Below are 19339 nucleotides of genomic sequence, written 5' to 3'. Positions count from 1 at the left end.
GCTTACATGTGGCCCCTTGCCTATTGATGGCTTCCACTACCGCCATATTGTCAGACCAAAAGATTACAGTCTTGTTCCTGAAAATTGGTGCCCAAATTTCAACTGCCACTATAATAGGGAAAAGCTCCAAGAAAGCGATGTTTCTAGACAAAACGCTCTCATGCCATGTCATTGGCCAATCGCCCCTACACCACTGTGTCCCCAAAATTGCCCCAAAACCAATGCTGCCTGCAGAGTCAGTGAGCAGGCCCAATTCAGAGCTGGACATCGCCGTCTCAGGCCAAATTACCTTACCATTGAAGTCCTTCAAAAAATTACGCCAAATCCTCAGGTCCTCTTTGACCTCTGCCTGTAGTCTTACATGGTGATACTTCTGAGTGAGGCCGGTCATGGCGCGGGCAATGGATCTTGAAAACGGGCGGCCCATGGGAATGATCCTCAATGCAAAATTTAGCTGTCCTACCAAAACCTGGAGTTGATGCAGGGTGACCTTGGGACCTGCTAGGGCAGCGTCTATGGCTTGTGAAAAGGCCCTAACTTTGTCTAACGGCAGCCTGCATTCTCCCGCAACGGTATCTATTTCAATCCCCAGAAAAGACAAGCTAGTATCGGGACCCACCGTCTTCCCAGGGGCCAGAGGCACTCCCATTTCCTCAAACAAGGCTCCCAGCTGGCTCAAAGCCCGCCCACAACTTTCCGAGTCAGGCGGGCCCATAATCATGAAATCATCCAAGTAGTGCACTATCTCCTTATGCCCTGTCCTTACCACAAATAGCCACTGTTACATAGTGCTAAATATTTGCATGACACTGCACAGCCCATTGGCATGCATCTGTCATAGTAATACCGGGAGTCCACCTGGAAACCTAAGAGATGATAGTCTTCTGGATGCACTGGCAAGAGCTGAAAGGCAGACTCAACATCGGTTTTTGCCAGCAAAGCGTTTGGCCCCAAGTCTCGCAGCTTCTGTAAAGCTGCATCAAAAGAAGAGTACGTCACTGAGCACAAAGACGGATCTATGGCGTCGTTTACCGATGCACCCTGCGGCGCTGATGAAATGTGTATCATTCTGAATTGCCCTGGCTCTTTTTTAGGCACCACCCCCAGGGGGGAGCAAACAAACCTAGGCAGTGGAGGCATCCCAAAAGGACCAGCCACCCGCCCCAGGGCCTTTTCCTTGTTTACCTTACTTGCCACCACCTCTGGGTGCATACGTGCTGACAACAAATTCTTACAGTAGCCCACTGTTGGTACCCCTAGTGCAGGAATGTGGAAGCCTACCGAACAACCCCTCGTACAAAATTCTGGCTGCCTTCCTGTCGGGGTACTGATTTAGCCAGAGCATCAGTTTCCCTAAATTGACCGGAGTAGGTAATTCATTGTGCCGGGGGAGGCTTGGGATCCCTCCCTTTTTCTTTAGATTTTTTGATACATTTAAACTCTGGATGGGAGGGGTGGCCGCAGTAAGCGCATGCGTGTTTGAACTTGCATGTCCCCGGGGCCCAGGTGCATGTTTTTCGGTTAAACGCCCAACATGTCCCTTTTTTCTCCCCCGAGCCTCCCTGGCATGTCCGAAAGGGCTGCCTCACAGGCGTCTTGTTCACGCTTTCTAGCCAGACATTCATTTCCGTCTGGTCCCACCCCATGTCAGGATCTTCTACTTTGGCCCATCTAAAATCCCTGTCGTAGTCTAACCAGGCCACACCCCCATATGTAACATGCGCCTTTAAGATCTTGTTCGCATAACATATCAAGGGTACAGCCAACTCTGGCTTCTTCTCAAGCATCACAATGGAGAACACATTAAAACCAAACAGCCAATTGGTGATGGATTCTTCCACCTTTGGCTTTCTCTCTCTAAAGAAACCCTCTTTCCTGTCCTTCTCTCTATTGTCCTCCTCCCTCCGTTTCGGTCTAATGAGTGAGAAAATGTCAACAAAATCACCTTTCCAAATCTTTTCCCTTACGTCCTGCGCTACGTGTGCTGCCAATTTACCTCTTTTTGACAGAACTGTTTCCATGCCGCTCAAAACCTTACATTCATCACCTCCAGCCTTATTTGCGCCATCCACTGCCTTACCTGCAGGGGGCACCTCTGATGCTGGTTGTGCGGGGGCCGCTTGACCCACTGCTGGTCCATTTGCGGTCACAGCCGCCTCTTGCGTTTTACCTAAGAGAGACACCTGTTTGCTCAGCTCAGCCAGGACCCCACCCGTTCCTGCCTGTGAAGCCCATGGTGCAATTGCTGTGTTGGCTGTCGCTGGCGCCCCCAGCTGAGCTAACAATGTTGCGACCGTTGCTAATATATTAGCGTTAGCTACCTGGCCTCCCCCTGCCGCTGTGCTGGGGACCTGCCCTTCTGCTATCCCATCCCGCATGACTAGCGGCACCGTTGGCATTGTTGTAGCGACTGGATTCTCTGGGACTATAGGCACAGGAATGCTCGTGGCTGGAGTCAGGACCTTAAAGGCCCCCCTGATTTCAGCCAAAATAATGTTAACGTCATCCCTCTCAATCCCGACCCTCCACACCCTAAATGTCTAGGCAACTCCTGCGGTACCGCCGGAGCCATGATGGGCTCAGGCACTGGATTAGGTATAGGTATGGGAGCCACAGGTCCCTGAGGTACTACAGGAGCAGGCGCAGGTGGAAGCATGGGAGCTACTGGTGCCTGAGGTACTACAGGAGCGGGCGCAAGTGGAAGTATGGGAGCTCCCGGTGCAGGAGGCAAAGCAGGTATCGGTGCGGGTGTAAGCAAGGGAGCTACAGGTGCGGGAGGCATATCAGGTGCAAGCCCCGCTGGCAATTGAGGCGCCACTGGCTGTGAGTCCGGCATAACTGGCACAGTCCCCTCACTCTCCTTTGCCACCTTCCTTTTCTTACTACCCCATGCTTTTTTCACTAAAGGGGGAATGCCGCTTTGGGTGGAACTATCGCCCTCCGCGGGCGCTCTGGCACTACTGGCTCTGTACCCTCTTCGCTGTCCGACTCGCGAGGCTCCCCACCAGCATCCTCAGGTAACTCGCCCTCACTCTCCTCATCCTTGCTCAGCTTCGCCAGTACCAGTTTTAATAACTGGGCAATCTCCGATTCCCCCTCCTTCCTCTTGTGATTCCTCTTGGGGGGCATGGTGGGGCACCTCAACCCGACTGACCACAAATCGAAATTAGCGCCTTGCCAACCCCCAATGGCTCGTATTCCAATGCTATGGTAAACCACTAACAAGCCCTTGCACCCACTTTCGTCGTTCACACCAATCCCAGCGATACTGTCGCATTAACCGCTTGCAAGCCAAACACCCCTGCTCCCAGTGCCCTCGCCCGTCGCCGCCTAAATCTTGCACGCGCTACGGCGGAAAATTTTTAAGCACTCGTCCTTTTAGCACACCCCCAGCACGCTGCTGCGTTACGCGTGAAAACTTTTCCGGTCAGCCCAAACACGTGTTGTGCTTCCCACGCCGATGATAATCGCAACTAACTCCCTGCGTGCCCGGGACTCCGATTACCCGCCTTAGCACTTCTAGCGCGGGAACACTCTACGCAGCGGCGAGGTCCTCCACCCCTACGGGGACCGACACCCTGCACGCCAAGACCCAGAACCCTGCGGGAAACCCCACTGCCGCGCCTGATACCCAGATGCGAGGACGGTAAGGCCACCGCGCCTCACCCAGAGCCCTGCGGGGGCAGCAACCATTCCAAAACACCGCCCGCCGCCCACAGAACCCCGGAAGCCGCGCCCGTGTCCACACCACCCCGGCACCTTACCTAAAGCTCAGCTAAGCCGCCCCGAGATCACCGCCGCACGCTCCGCAGCCCGACCAGCATGCAGCCCCAACCACCAGCAGCTACGTAGCCCGACAGATAAGCAGTCCCGACGACCAGCAGCCCGACCAAGATCCTCGACGCTTCGACGACCTTCACGACCACGCCAACCGCGGGGAGAAATCCAAGGTAAGAAAGGAGCCGTCGTCCGGGAGGGAAACCGCAAAAGAGAATGAGTGGAGGTGAGAACCGGGCCTAAATAGCCCCCAAGTACCACCTCCACTCATCCCTACCGGAAGTAGACGTTGTGCCTACGACTCGGTGCCCCGGAAGGATTAACACCGGCCGGCAACCAATCAGGTTACCGGCCATGCTAGCGCCACGAGGGTGTGTGTCACAGGGGCGGGGGGGGCCGGGCCCTAAGAGCGCGCTTTCCGATGGTCGCGCTTGGCATACCGATCTGTTTAGAGCTGAAGTGTAGGAAGCACGATTGGAAAGTAGCATCCAATGAATACATGACGTGTATCATGGGAATAAAAGTAACCATAAGGTGTATTAAGCAAATTTGGGGGTATGTAGGCAGAGATTAAAACATTAAGTGTGGTGTACTGTGCAGTCGGGGTATCTCACATACATAGTGTAAGTGGCAGATATTGTGGCTGCCCAACGTATACATTAGGTGTACAGTGAGCAGCTGATGTGCATTACGCATATACAGACTGTATCTGGGTTATGTTCGAGGCGTTCACTGGGTTGTTAATTAGTTACCTAAGAAGTACACTGGGTCCACAGTAGGAGCAACCATTCATTGAGCGCACTCTTTTCAAACTGCAAGAAATATTTTTATAGTGGTTCAAACATGGAGAAAAAAATAACTAGATGTAGTATATGCTTGCTTAATGTATGTGAACTTAGAATGCCTTAGAGCTTATGGGCAACTGAGGTATACTGGATATGCACTGTACAGCAGTCGAGTATAATACAAATTAAGTGCGATTTTAGCCTCAAATTTACCCACCCCGCCAGGCTCGTTGACAGACGGGTGGTTTCTGTTCAGTGAGCCTCTGGTAAGTCCTTCTTCTACGTCTCCTGTATGAGGCATTTGTCTACATCACTTCTGGATAGGGGCCCAGTCCACGAAGTCCAACTACCACGCCCCCCAGTGAAAATCTTATTGGTAGGCAGGTCACGTAGCAACACTTGGGGGCAGGGGAGGGGCAGTACTGGCGTTCCAGACAATGGAGGTGCAGCGGAATATTCCACAGAGCCCAGTCCTTAGCAACGGCGCTGGCAATGACAGTTAATTCACAAGAATATTATGGGCTGCCTGGGCCACTCATGCGCTGGAGGTACGGACGGTGTACGTGCCAAGGTATGGAGGTATTTGGCACAAGCAAAGAATGCTGTTTGCATGAAGTACTTGAGGTTCATGTTCTTTAAGTGTTGTGAGGTAAAGGTGTCACTGGGATGAATGGACTGGACTGGTGCATGCCCTCACTCAGCCTGAGCCGCCAGGGAGAGTGAGGGAGCAGCCATTCCAGATGGTGGGTCGGGGCCAGCACGCCATTGTGCGAATGATAAACAAAAATAGGAAAGTGAAAGTGCGCTATACGCTTTGTGCCTGCCTGCAGTGGGAACTAGTGCTCGCCATTGCGGGAAGGCAGGGGGCCATCTGTTTTTAACTTAGCCGCGTGTTTATATTTGCATTGCGCTTTCACTTTCCCTTTAAGTGAAAGCCCCATGCAAAAATAAACATGGGGATGAGTGAAAACAGATGGCCCCCATAAAGATAAGAAATTGCTTTGCGACCGCAGCAAAGCAGACGACCCTGTCTGGATCGGCAGGATGAAAAGGAGAAAGGGCGTCAACAAAAAAACCTCATTTCCAATAGCAGGCCACCGTTTAGCATAAACGGTGATGCCAGCCAATGAAAGTGAGGGGCGGCGCTTCAAGTCCCCTTCTCAAATCTACTCTCTCACTATAGTCTCGCCGAGCGAGCAGCACATGCACTGCAACGCTAGGCGAGACCTAAAAAGGTGTTCATGGTCATCCAATCCATGGCCTCTCTGTAGAGTGCACAGAGCAATATGGACATATATTTCAGTTGCAGCTATGCTTCTGTGCAAAATTTGTTATTTTAACAGGCGTACAGTTGCCAAAATATTGACTAGATGAAAGAAAAAAAAACACAGTGCTTACTGGTAAGTGGTTTCATTGCAGGTGCGCAACGCCCTTTGGGCTCAAAGTTAGGGTGACCAGATTTTGAGAACCAAAAACTGGGACAGGCCAGACATAAAAGTAGGATTAAATCCTTTAGTTTTACCTCTATATCTGGCCTGTCCTGGTTAATCCCGTAAATATGTGCCACTATATTTATATACGGCAGGCTTGTAAACGTGCGCCTGGGAGGAGCTGGTCCTCAGAATGGAACACAAGTCTATAATGGACTCCAATGTTGTAGCTTGGTATCGATATATCAGCAGTCTGAAAAAAATAATGCATTCTGTTTCTGTCAGGCCTAAACATTATCTACGGAGGACCTCCACTCTGAGGCCCCTGCCCTTCTCTCCACCCTGTCTCCCCTCAGCTGAGAGCATGCGGCTAAACTCCTACTGTGCTCCCTGACAGAAACAGAATGCATTATTTTTTTCAGACTGCTGATGCACCCATGAAAGAAGAGCATACTTTCAGTTCTCCTTAGTTACTTGACCTTTGTTCTAAAAAATGGGACATGTATTTGAAACGAAGAAATGTGTCGGGACACCTGGACAGTCCACAGAAAACTGGGACTGTCCGGGGAAATCCGGGATGTCACCCTACTCAAAGGACTCCAGCCTGTCGCCCCTCAGTCGTGTGTGTCAGCCCGGGCTGAGACAGCTTCCCGGGCACGCACACAGCCGCACCCGAGTACTTCACAGGTCCTTAAAAGACCATTTGCTTGTTAATGAGGCCTTGTTGTTTTTTCACCCCTTCTTAGAGCCCCTGCATCTCCGCTCTGCCGATAGGCCCCCCCCAATTTTTTCTTATCCCCCCGAAATGTGGCTCTAGTTGCACCTCTGGTTCATTGTGTGTTTAGGGGGTGGTGAAGTCAAGGAGATGTTAACAGTGGCGGCTCCTCGAGGGAGTGCTGCGGGGCGGAGGGGCGGGGTGAGGTGGAGGAGGGGCAGGGTGGGGGGTAGTAAACTCCGGCAAACAGCCAAACGGAGTTGAGTAAATAAATAAAACGAATTACATTGGGCGCGTACGCCAGAGTTTACAACCCCCCACCCTGCCCCTCCCCCGCCCCGCCCTACCACCCCGCAGCACTCCCTCGACGAGCCGCCACTGGATGTGAAGAAGTGCATTCAGGGGAAAGTGAAAAGAGGGTGCTGTACAGGAGAGAGATGAGGTGTAAAATATTAAGGTGCCAATTCCGATCCGGTAAAAAAATTCCCCGTCCGACTCGTATCCGGATTTTTTTCCGTCCGAATCGTCAAAGTAGCGTACAAACTGCCAAGTACGATTCGAACGGAAAAAAGTCCATACGAATCGCATTGGGAAGATTTCCCCACACGTCCTCGGGTCGGGAAAAGTCACCGACACGTCCCCGGGCGAGAAACCCACCGTGCGGAAAAATAAAGTCCGACTGCGCAAGTACGATCCCTCCCGTCCTCCCCATTTCACAACCGTACGCAAAAAACACCGTCCGAACCGAACTCCCATAGCAACCATGGAGACATGTGCCCGCATACGCGCCGAACACCCCACCACCCCCCGCCCGCGTATGTACGCCCCGAACCCCCAGCCGTGTATGTACGCACCGAACCACCAGCCGTGTATGTACGCACCAAACCCCCCCCAGCCGTGTATGTACGCACCGAACCACCAGCCGTGTATGTACGCCCCCGAACCCCCCCCAGCCGTGTATGTACGCACCGAACCACCAGCCGTGTATGTACGCACCAAACCCCCCCCCCAGCCCTGTATGTACGCACCGAACCACCAGCCGTGTATGTACGCCCCCGAACCCCCCCCAGCCGTGTATGTACGGACCGAACCACCAGCCGTGTATGTACGCACCAAACACCCACCCGTGTATGTACGCCCCCGAACCCCCCCCAGCCGTGTATGTACGCACCGAACCACCAGCCGTGTATGTACGCACCAAACACCCACCCGTGTATGTACGCCCCCGAACCCCCCCCCAGCCGTGTATGTACGCACCGAACCACCAGCCGTGTATGTACGCCCCCGAACCCCCCCCCAGCCGTGTATGTACGCACCGAACCACCAGCCGTGTATGTACGCACCAAACCCCCACCCCAGCCGTGTATGTACGCACCGAACCACCAGCCGTGTATGTACGCACCAAACACCCACCCGTGTATGTACGCCCCCGAATCCCCCCCCCAGCCGTGTATGTACGCACCGAACCACCAGCCGTGTATGTACGCACCAAACACCCACCCGTGTATGTACGCCCCCGAACCCCCCCCAGCCGTGTATGTACGCACCGAACCACCAGCCGTGTATGTACGCCCCCGAACCCCCCCCAGCCGTGTATGTACGCACCGAACCACCAGCCGTGTATGTACGCACCAAACCCCCACCCCAGCCGTGTATGTACGCACCGAACCACCAGCCGTGTATGTACGCACCAAACACCCACCCATGTATGTACGCCCCCGAACCCCCCCCAGCCGTGTATGTACGCACCGAACCACCAGCCGTGTATGTACGCCCCCGAACCCCCCCCAGCCGTGTATGTACGCACCGAACCACCAGCCGTGTATGTACGCACCAAACACCCACCCATGTATGTACGCCCCCGAACCCCCCCCCCAGCCGTGTATGTACGCACCGAACCACCAGCCGTGTATGTACGCCCCCGAACCCCCCCCCAGCCGTGTATGTACGCACCGAACCACCAGCCGTGTATGTACGCACCAAACACCCACCCGTGTATGTACGCCCCCGAACCCCCCCCCAGCCGTGTATGTACGCACCGAACCACCAGCCGTGTATGTACGCCCCCGAACCCCCCCCAGCCGTGTATGTACGCACCGAACCACCAGCCGTGTATGTACGCACCAAACCCCCACCCCAGCCGTGTATGTACGCACCGAACCACCAGCCGTGTATGTACGCACCAAACACCCACCCGTGTATGTACGCCCCCGAACCCCCCCCCAGCCGTGTATGTACGCACCGAACCACCAGCCGTGTATGTACGCACCAAACACCCACCCGTGTATGTACGCCCCCGAACCCCCCCCCAGCCGTGTATGTACGCACCGAACCACCAGCCGTGTATGTACGCCCCCGAACCCCCCCCAGCCGTGTATGTACGCACCGAACCACCAGCCGTGTATGTACGCACCAAACCCCCACCCCAGCCGTGTATGTACGCACCTAACCACCACCCCACCAGGGAATGTACGGACCGCACCCCCACCAGTGCATGTACGGACCGTACTGACGCCAAAAAAACACGTACTGAACCCGGACAAACCATATTTACACAAGGAGAGTCAAGTAGAGTTTCCCCACACCACCAAACAGGCCCAACAACCCCACAAACATCACATACACTCACCTGCAACTGCCAAACTGCCAAACAGAGGCCCAAAACTCAATCACTCCTCATAACACACCCACACAAATTTCAAACACAGCCACACCCACAAATGGACCAATAAAAATGGACCACACACACAAACCATGAGCCTTTGCAACAGACCCACTGCTGCCAGAGCCCACAGACGACCCACACCACCATACTTGAACCTCACACTTGCATACCTTCACACAACCACCTACACAAACACCCCCTCATCACATTCACACACACACCTCCACTACCACACCCACACACCCACAGCCATCCACACCCACACCCCCACAACCACACCCCACGCCATGTCCACCACCAAGAATCCAAAGTTCACAAAGGAGGAGCTGGAGATCCTTGTCGACGAAATCCTCAGAGTCGAGCCACAGCTCTTTGGGACATTGGTCAGACAGACCAGCATATCCGAAAAAACCGCCATGTGGCAGAGGATCGTCGATTCTGTGAATGCTGTTGGGACAACCAGAAGGACCAGGCACGAGTGCCAATCCAGGTGGTACGATCTGCGGAGGACGGTCAAGAGGAAGATGACTGACAATCACAACCAGGGGAACATCACTGGAGGAGGGCCGCCCCCCAGACCGGTACAATACCATCCCTGGGAGGAGAAGGTGATGTCCACGCTGGCGGTGGAGGGACTACACGGACTGCCAGGACTCCCAGACCCTGGTGAGTACACAAACAACTCACCTCACATGGGGGGGATGCCATACACAATCAATCATGCATGCCACCCCCCCCAAGCCACCACCGGACACAACAACACTCCACAAACACACACATGCCACTGGCACCTCCATGCCCCATGCATCAATCAGGGCCATGCCAAGTCACAGGCCACACAAAACACCAACACAACACAGGATGTGGTCGATGCTGGGAGTGGGGGCAGCAAAACTAACATTGAGCAACTCACAAGCACACAACAATGCCCTCAGCCCATTTGGCCCAGGGCACAGCCATACAAACTGTGTGTACCCACACAGTACTGTCTTGCCTGCAAATGATGGCTGCCATGCAGGATGCCATGGGTCTGAAGGCACAATTTGCACATAACAGCAGACAATGAAGATGCATCGCTCTGATAGAGTCTCAGCACACACCGCCACAGCAGCAGCCTACACTCAGACACACTGCCCAATGGGTGCCCGGAGAACAGGGACTAACTCACATGAACAAGCCAATGGCCATTCAAAGACCGGCTAACTGTGTGTGCCCAGGAAGCTGGCCTGAGGTGACAGAGAGTGACAAAGAGAGGGAGGGAGAGGGGGAATGAGAGGGAAGGAGACAGAGGGGGGACACAGGGAGACAGACAGAGGGAGGGAGTAGGGTGACAGAGGGAGACCGACAGAGGGAGGGAGGAGGGTGACAGAGGGAGGGAGGAAGGGAGACACAGGGAGACTAAATCACCCTTGGGTGGTGTGGCCATGTCCACTCGTCAGCCGGTGGACTGTGTGCATGCAGACCAGGTCTGGCAGTGCCTCAACCCCCCCTTCCGTAGATGAAGACCGGTCCATGTGTCAATCTGTGCACGAGTCCATCCGTGCTGCAGGCACAGACCTAACCACACACCCAGTATACCCACCCACCGTGTCGGTAAGAACCCTGTCACAAATGCTTCAGTCCCCTACCTGCAACATCAAATTGCCTTGCCAAAACACCATTTGGCCACGTACAGTGCAACACGTAAGGCGCCTCTGCATGGCTCGCTACGCCCGCACACCACACTGCTGACTGTGTACCCAAATAGATGCATCAACTAAGATTGTGTCTCACACATGCGTAAAGCCCTGACAGCTGTGGCCAAGGGACATAGCCATGCACAAGTGCACTGCGAGAGGAATGCAGGACAGATCCAACTACCCAGAGGAAGAGTGCCAAATCAGAAATGCATGCAACATGGATGCCACATGTGACACTGTTAACATTGTCTCTCTCACACACAGGTCAACGTCGACGAACACCCCCCAACACTGGGGGGGAAGTCACACAGGACCAGGCTCCGCGGGATGATGACCCCACCGCCAGCGATGACTCTCACCACTCCGTGGATGACCCAGACCAACCTGGCCCCTCTGGTGTCCAACCACCTGCAGCACCTGCGTCAGGTACAACTGTGCCAACCACCACCCCCATTCCTGCCACATCCCAGGAGACGTCCAGGAGCCCTGCCCGCACACGACCACCCAGCCAGTCTGCCCAGGAGGGACACGGTCCTCCGGGCACCCAGGAGGAGGCAGGCGGCAACGCAGATGCCATCCCTCAGGGGTCCCGGAGACCCGATGCACCCACAACGGCAGGCCAGGTGCACGTGGGCAGGGGTGGCGGGAGTGGAGGACGGCGGAGGCGCGAACCTGACCAGGCAGCTCAGGACCCGGTAGTGTCCCAGGTCAGCAACATCCTGGATACATACCGGCGTGACACCAGGGGCATGGACCAGATTGCGTCCACCCTCAATGACATCAAGGGGACCCTCCAGGAGATGAAGACCCTGCAGTCCCAGCAACATGCCTGTCAACTGCAACACCAAGGAAGGATGGAGGATAGACAGGCTGAGCTCGTGGCGGTGCAAACCCAAATGACCGGTGTACTCCGTCGGATTGCCGACAACATGGGCAACCCTCCCTGTGGCACCAGGCGAAGGCCATTACCAGACACAGGGAGGGATCAGGAGGAGGAGGATTCATCCGACGGAGCGTCACAGACATCGTCACGGACTGCTTCCGAGGGTCCCCGCAGGAAGGTGGGTCGTCCACGAAAAAGACTGTGAGAGTCAGCAGAACATCACCATCTCCCAGGTCACCTGGCCTGGCACCTGGCCCTCTGGCCCAATAGCAGCACATGACATTCTCTGCCACATGGACTTGCTGGTCACTGTCTGACCTATGTTGACGAAGACTGTGGCATGGACTCTGACATTTTGCTACGACAAGGATACCAACTCCCCCAGTGAACTTTGGATTCTACACTCCCGCTGTGCACCTCTTGTCATCCCCACAAACCCGTACCCCACCACAAATAAATTAATCACACTTACAAGATGATGCCGTGATTCTACATTATTACAATACATGTGTGTGTCGTACAGTCAAAGCATGCCTGATCTCAGAATTAACTCCAACCATCCAAACCGTGGGGTCGCAGTCTTGCCCAGGACACACATGGGTCCCAATGTCTCATCTGATACAGACATGGAGTACCAAACTCACCTGTGCTGGGCCCAACCAGCTGAGTGGTTCCCGCACAACTGTGGCTACAGACACATTCAGGGGAGCAACAGTCATGCGCAGAGGTCAGGGATCATGTGGAGTGACCTGGCTTGCCGCTCCCAGGTATGTCTAGACATGTGTCCCTACAATGTGCAGCATGCTTGCGTCAGGCGGATGTTGAGAATGGTGGCTAGGCCAAGGTTGGATGCATGGAGATGCCAGAATGCAGTTTAGGATCACTGTGCCACATGGTTGTGTTGGGGTTGTGGGCTGCATCATGAGTGTGGGCGTGGATCTAGAAGGTCATCCTGCAGCTGGCTGTGAAACATTCCCCCCATCCCGTTAGGACGTTGATGTGGCCTGGTTGCCCGACGCAGTAGCAGAGCTGTGCAGATGCACTCCGGATATGGACAAGTACCATGGGAGTCGTGAGGCACATGTCCGTAGACTGCAGGGTAGGATTCTACACAGATGTTGTAGTTTCCCTGGGGGATGGTCTCTCTTGCCTTGAGGTGGATGGAACTGTGCATCTTGTGCATAATACAGTTCCCACTCCCTGACAAACCCCTAGCATCTTGTCACTCTACACATAGACACATATGCACCACCTATGAAAACTATGCCAGACCTGCGGCACGCACAGTGGCAACAGGGCACCATTGACAGGGAAGAGGCACCTTGGAGACAGAGGGACAAATTTATTAGTCATGTGTGTTGGAATGACAATGATACTCTGTCAACACATACACAGGTCATGTGGATGTACATGTGGGAGCAACACTGGCACCCCCCATTGCAACACAGATGCTGGCATCCCATTGACCTGGCACACAAGTGACGGATAACAGCTAAACACCCCCTGCTGCCACGGAGAGGCCGCTATACACCATTGAGGCCCTGATGGGGCAATCACACACCATGTCAACCCGGTGCAACCTGTATGTTTCCGAGGCCAGTGTTACACACAATGATGGCCTCATCACAATCCCCAATCCCCTGCCACATGACAGTCACCAAGTCTGAGCATGGCTCCAGGTGAAGCCTGCCCCATGTCATGTTCCCCATGTAGGATCACCATGTATGCAAATGGAACACACATGAACCGGAGAAGTGCACACAGACTACAAACAATTCACACACCCAAAACGACGTGAGGCATCCCTTACCCTGAGGAGATTTCAACACTTGCCCGTGCATGTGACGCTGAATCAGCACATGTCGCTGTGTTCATGAGGAGTAGCAGGAGCACAACAATGCCACCAGCAGACAGCATGCACATGGACCTGTGGAAGAGAGACACACAAGGATTCAGCACAAAGGAGCACATCCGCAAGCATGTACTTAACACGTATCATGTTGTTAACATGACAGGTGACAATGATGACCCTCAGACAACATCCTTCCATTGCGCCATCACTTGAGTGACACTTCAATACACACCACTGACTCACTTGGCAGACATGCAGATGGACACACACATTGCAACACATGCCACACACGGCCCAATGCGTGCACACTCAGACACTGGAACTCACCACTAAGCAAAGAAGTTGCGTATGAGCCGACTCCGCATGTCCTCCACAGCCTCCTCCTCCTCCACATCACTTGCCCCGTCACCAAGCCCTTCATCCTCCACGGGTGGATGGTCCTGGTCATCTTGATCCAGTATGAGTGGAACAGCTTCCTCCACTGCCATGTTGTGCAGCATGCAGCAGACGATGATGATCTTGCACACCTTCACCGGGGCATATGGGAGTGCTCCGCCGGTCTTGTGGAGGCACCGGAATCGGCTCTTCAGAAGTCCAAACGTCCTCTCAATGACTCTCCTGGTCCGCCCATGTGCGTTGTTGTAGAGGTGCTCGGCAGCCGTGCTGGGGTTGCGGACAGGCGTCATCAGCCATGGCATGTTGGGATAGCCAGCGTCCCCTACAAGGAAACATCATGGACAGAAGTGTGTCAGCACAGGCAGTGAGATTGGAAGATGACGCCAAACACTGAACTGCCAGAGTCTACCCACCAACAATACATGCTCGCTCGTTCCGCAGCTGCAGCATCATTTCTGGCACCCTGCTACGCCTCATGATGAAGGCATCGTGTGCTGATCCTGGAAAGCGAACACAGACATGTGAAATCACCATGTTGGACAGACACACCACAAGGGCATTAATGGAGTGATAATGTTTGCGATTCCTATACACCACCTCCTGTGCCTGTGGTGGTACCAACGCAACATGTGTCCCATCTATGGACCCAATGACATGGGGCATCCCTCCCAGGGCATAGAACTCACGCTTGACATCTGTCAACTGCTCACGATTTGGGAATTTAATGTACTCATCCAGGTGAACCAACATGGCCTCTAAGAAATCATGCAGAACACGGCTGAACATCGTCTGGGACATGCCCCCGACATCAGCAATGGTATGTTGGAACGTACCCGTGGCAAGGAAATGTAGGGCTGCCATCACCTTCAACTTGGGTGTCAGTGCACTTGGATACCTGTGGCGCGGGAGGAGTTGTGCTTCCAGCCGGCCAGTCAACTCATCAATCAACCGTTGGCTGAATCTGTAGCGGCGTATACAGTCCCGTTCATGCAGGGCAGCAATGTCTGGCATACGTCGAGGGAGAGGCGGAGCCCTGCAGTGAAATGGAAGGAACACCTAAGAGTGAGCACTGTACAACAACATCGTCAATGCACTGAGCACATGTTACACAGCCAATACACATATGCCACGTTGTGAGTCAGGTCTGTGCCACAGTTCCTGGACACGAACGCCAGTCAGGTTACACTCCTACCAAGGGACAGCCACTAACGGAGGGGGGCAAGATCACGATGACATGGCATGAGACTAGCTGTGGGCCAGTGTAAGTGAACATGCACACGCATCACAGGATTCACAGACATCCACACATGTGCAGAGGTAGTATGCGTATGGTACAGACAGGTAGTTGGATGCGATATGCACTGGTCACATGTCATAGGAATAGGACAGGCCACACACATTGCCTTTGAGGAGTACATGTCGAGACAGAACATACATAGGGAGCATGTGGATATGTACTTGTGTTGATACTCCGTGTAGTTGGATACATACACACCTCATGGCAAATCACATATGTGGGCTGGTGTGCGGAACAGTGTGCCATGCCCATCGACACACAGACACATGTTGGCAGCAGCAACTGCTGACACATTGAATCACACACCTACAGCAAAATCATGGAAAGACATGCCACACACATGACATGGTTGCAGCATGCAACGCAGCCATACACGTGTCATATGTAATATTCCGTGTACCTGGCATCAGGGGACAGGTGCGGGTGTCCGTGACTGGGACATGCAAGTGACTCATGGCTCCACTAGTGTGTACGACATGCACACATGTCAAAGGAGTGCAGGGGATGTGTGGTACAATGCGCACCATCACACACGACATGTGTACACAGCTCATCGTACATGTGCTTTGCCCACACCTCAGGGGTAAAGTGCCACATCACATCCTGACACACCTGTGTCACACACAGGTGGTATTGCACAGACAATGCATTGGTGTCCACCCTTGGCAATACCTGTCCGCTCCATTCCTGTCTGTGTGCCGCCTGTCACCACTGACAGTTGTTATACGCACCGTACATACGCTCGGAGCGCGTGTATAGGGTCCCTGGGCCAATATTGCCGCTGGCGTATGCGTACGCCACAGTAGTACGGACTGTACACGCGCTTGTGCGGTCCGGATCACAATATGGGCGCTGGCGTATGCGTACGCCACAGTAGTACGGACTGTACACGCGCTTGTGCGGTCCGGATCACAATATGGGCGCTGGCGTATGCGTACGCCACAGTAGTACGGACTGTACACGCGCTTGTACGGTCCGGATCACAATATGGGCGCTGGCGTATGCGTACGCCACAGTAGTACGGACTGTACACGCGCTTGTACGGTCCGGATCACAATATGGGCGCTGGCGTATGCGTACGCCACAGTAGTACGGACTGTACACGCGCTTGTACGGTCCGGATCACAATATGTGCGCTGGCGTATGCGTACGCCACAGTAGTACGGACTGTACACGCGCTTGTACGGTCCGGATCACAATATGGGCGCTGGCGTATGCGTACGCCACAGTAGTACGGACTGTACACGCGCTTGTACGGTCCGGATCACAATATGGGCGCTGGCGTATGCGTACGCCACAGTAGTACGGACTGTACACGCGCTTGTACGGTCCGGATCACAATATGGGCGCTGGCGTATGCGTACGCCACAGTAGTACGGACTGTACACGCGCTTGTACGGTCCGGATCACAATATGGGCGCTGGCGTATGCGTACGCCACAGTAGTACGGACTGTACACGCGCTTGTACGGTCCGTACTACTGTGGCGTACGCATACGCCAGCGCCCATATTGTGATCCGGACCGTACAAGCGCGTGTACAGTCCGTACTACTGTGGCGTACGCATACGCCAGCGCCCATATTGTGATCCGGACCGTACAAGCGCGTGTACAGTCCGTACTACTGTGGCGTACGCATACGCCAGCGCCCATATTGTGATCCGGACCGTACAAGCGCGTGTACAGTCCGTACTACTGTGGCGTACGCATACGCCAGCGCCCATATTGTGATCCGGACCGTACAAGCGCGTGTACAGTCCGTACTACTGTGGCGTACGCATACGCCAGCGCCCATATTGTGATCCGGACCGTACAAGCGCATGTACGGTCGGTATCACTGCTTGTGGGGTGCCCTAGGGCGTGGAACGCACCGTACCTGTGTGTAAATGTATGAAAACACATAGGGGACACATGAGGGACAAGTATAAGGGCCTAAATGCCTGATGGTTGCCATGGAGACTGAGTTAAATTTTTGAATTTGAGCACCAGGTGCACAGCAGAAGTCAGTTTGAAAGAATCTACATTGTTGCAATGTGGATGTTGACTTGACATCATTATCAAAACTGAAACCATGCAAAGCCACACACTGGGGTAGGTTTGAAGGGATTGGATGAAACGTAGGATGCTAATGTGACTGACCAATCAATCTGTACTCCTATACATGAACAGGCCAGCCAGGCATATATAAGGCAGCCAGGTCCCATGAGAGAGCACTTGCCTGCACATCCATTCATCCATGACCACTGCTGCTGATAGTGATTCCTCTGGCACCATGTCCAGGACTGTGGAGAGGTCACAGCCATTCACCCAGGAGGAGAACCTTGCCCTGATAGATGTGATCCTCCCACAGTTCCAGAGCCTGTATGGTCGACCAGGGGTTCAGGTGAGTGCAGACTCCACTAGCTTAGACTGTGCCCCTTTTGTGTGACAGTGACTTCTGGCATTGTGTCCATGTGTGACAGACATGCACTGTTGTTTGGAGTGGGTCCCAGGGTGTGGAAGGCCTCATGTCACCCATGCAGAGCATGCTGTGTTTCCTGTGTGCACTCCTCACTTGCATAGTGCCTACTGTGACAATGAATGCAAGGTGCATGCCACATTCTGCCTGCATACTCCTCCTGGGGATGTTGTTTCCACAGTCCTGATGTGATCCTGTGTTCCCCCCAGTGTGACAGGTGTCAGTACCCATGGATGTGTGTTTGTTCAGTGTACCTGTGCTGTGAGTGTCCAAAGGCCGTGTTCGTCCCCTGCACATTGGTGTGTGTGTTAGTCCCCTGTCATGTGGGTGAGTGCATATGGGGAGTGTTGCACACAAGCAGCATGAGGGATGGATATGGCCTGGCCATCGGATGTGAGCAGGGAGCAGTGCTGTGTGCATGCCGTGCTGAGCCAGCCCCACACCTGTGACACCCCCGTCTACTGGCACATGGGCAGAGTGAGGTGTGTACCCGCAGTTGGCAATGCCATGTGATTGTCCTGTACCTGTGTGTGTCTGTGTACTCTGCTGAGGTAGCATCAGTGTGCTGGGGCAGGTGACTGCTGTGAGGTGCTGTACATAATCCTGGTGTAGCCTGTGAGGCACAGTGTGATCCCTGGTCAGTGAGTGTGTGGTACCCCTCATGCCACCCGTGTGCTTCCACTGGCACGTAGTGCATTTGGCCTTCCACAGTGGATAATGTCCCTATGACAAAGGTGCAATTAGTTGCATGCATACCATGGCCTGTTCATAATGAGGATTGTTCTATATGTGTGTCTCTGTGTCTTTGCTCATGTGGATTAATGTATTCTCTCTTTTGCATCCTCACAGGTAGGCGCCATTGCCAAGGGGGAGATCTGGAGGGAAGCCGTCAGTGCCGTGAGGGGTACAGAGGGTCGGAGGCGGAGCCTGTCTCAGGTGAGGAAACGCTGGCAGGACATCCGGTGCTGGACGAGGAGGATTGCACGGCTCCTGCTGGGGGACTCACCTGAGAGCCGTAAGAACCGTGGCCGCCGTCGTCTGACCCACATCCAGAAGCGTGTGCTGGCGGTGGTCTTCCCCGATATGGACAGGCGCCTACAGGAGAGGCAGCAGCAGGAAGGGGGTAGGTACATGTGTGTCAGTTGTGTGTCCCCAGCCAATGTAAGTGTGCAGTTGCATGGATACACTGCCAGGGTTTGATTGTGCAGTGCGTCAACTTCTCCACAAAGTAGCACAGTGCTGTTCTCACTCCCTCCCTTCCCCTCCTTGCAATGTGTTCCCTGGTCTGTCGCCACTCTTGCACAAGGTTATTTATGCAGGCAGTTCATGCAGGTGCCCTATGCTATCAGCATCATGTGTGGGGGTGATGTGCCACAGGTATGGGGACCTTGCGTGTGCCATGGC

The 19339-nt window shown here is 54.2% G+C and overlaps 1 protein-coding gene across 1 annotated transcript; it reads right to left on the bottom strand.

The window, feature by feature from the left end:
- Positions 1-1376: 1376 nt before the first annotated feature.
- Positions 1377-2378, bottom strand: LOC146858313 (uncharacterized). The gene has a single exon (XM_085647116.1). It carries the CDS (start codon positions 2376-2378, stop codon positions 1377-1379), a length of 1002 nt encoding a protein of 333 aa, XP_085503242.1.
- Between the last annotated feature and the right edge of the window lie 16961 nt (positions 2379-19339).

Source organism: Triturus cristatus, chromosome 3_2 (assembly GCF_964204655.1).
Source record: "Triturus cristatus chromosome 3_2, aTriCri1.1, whole genome shotgun sequence".
In the NCBI taxonomy this organism is placed as follows: domain Eukaryota; kingdom Metazoa; phylum Chordata; class Amphibia; order Caudata; family Salamandridae; genus Triturus; species Triturus cristatus.
This window is presented reverse-complemented; position numbering and strand designations above follow the sequence as displayed.

Coding starts and splice junctions, on each gene's coding strand:
- LOC146858313 (XM_085647116.1), bottom strand. CDS start 2,378: ATGCGGGATGGGATAGCAGAAGGGCAGGTCCCCAGCACAGCGGCAGGG.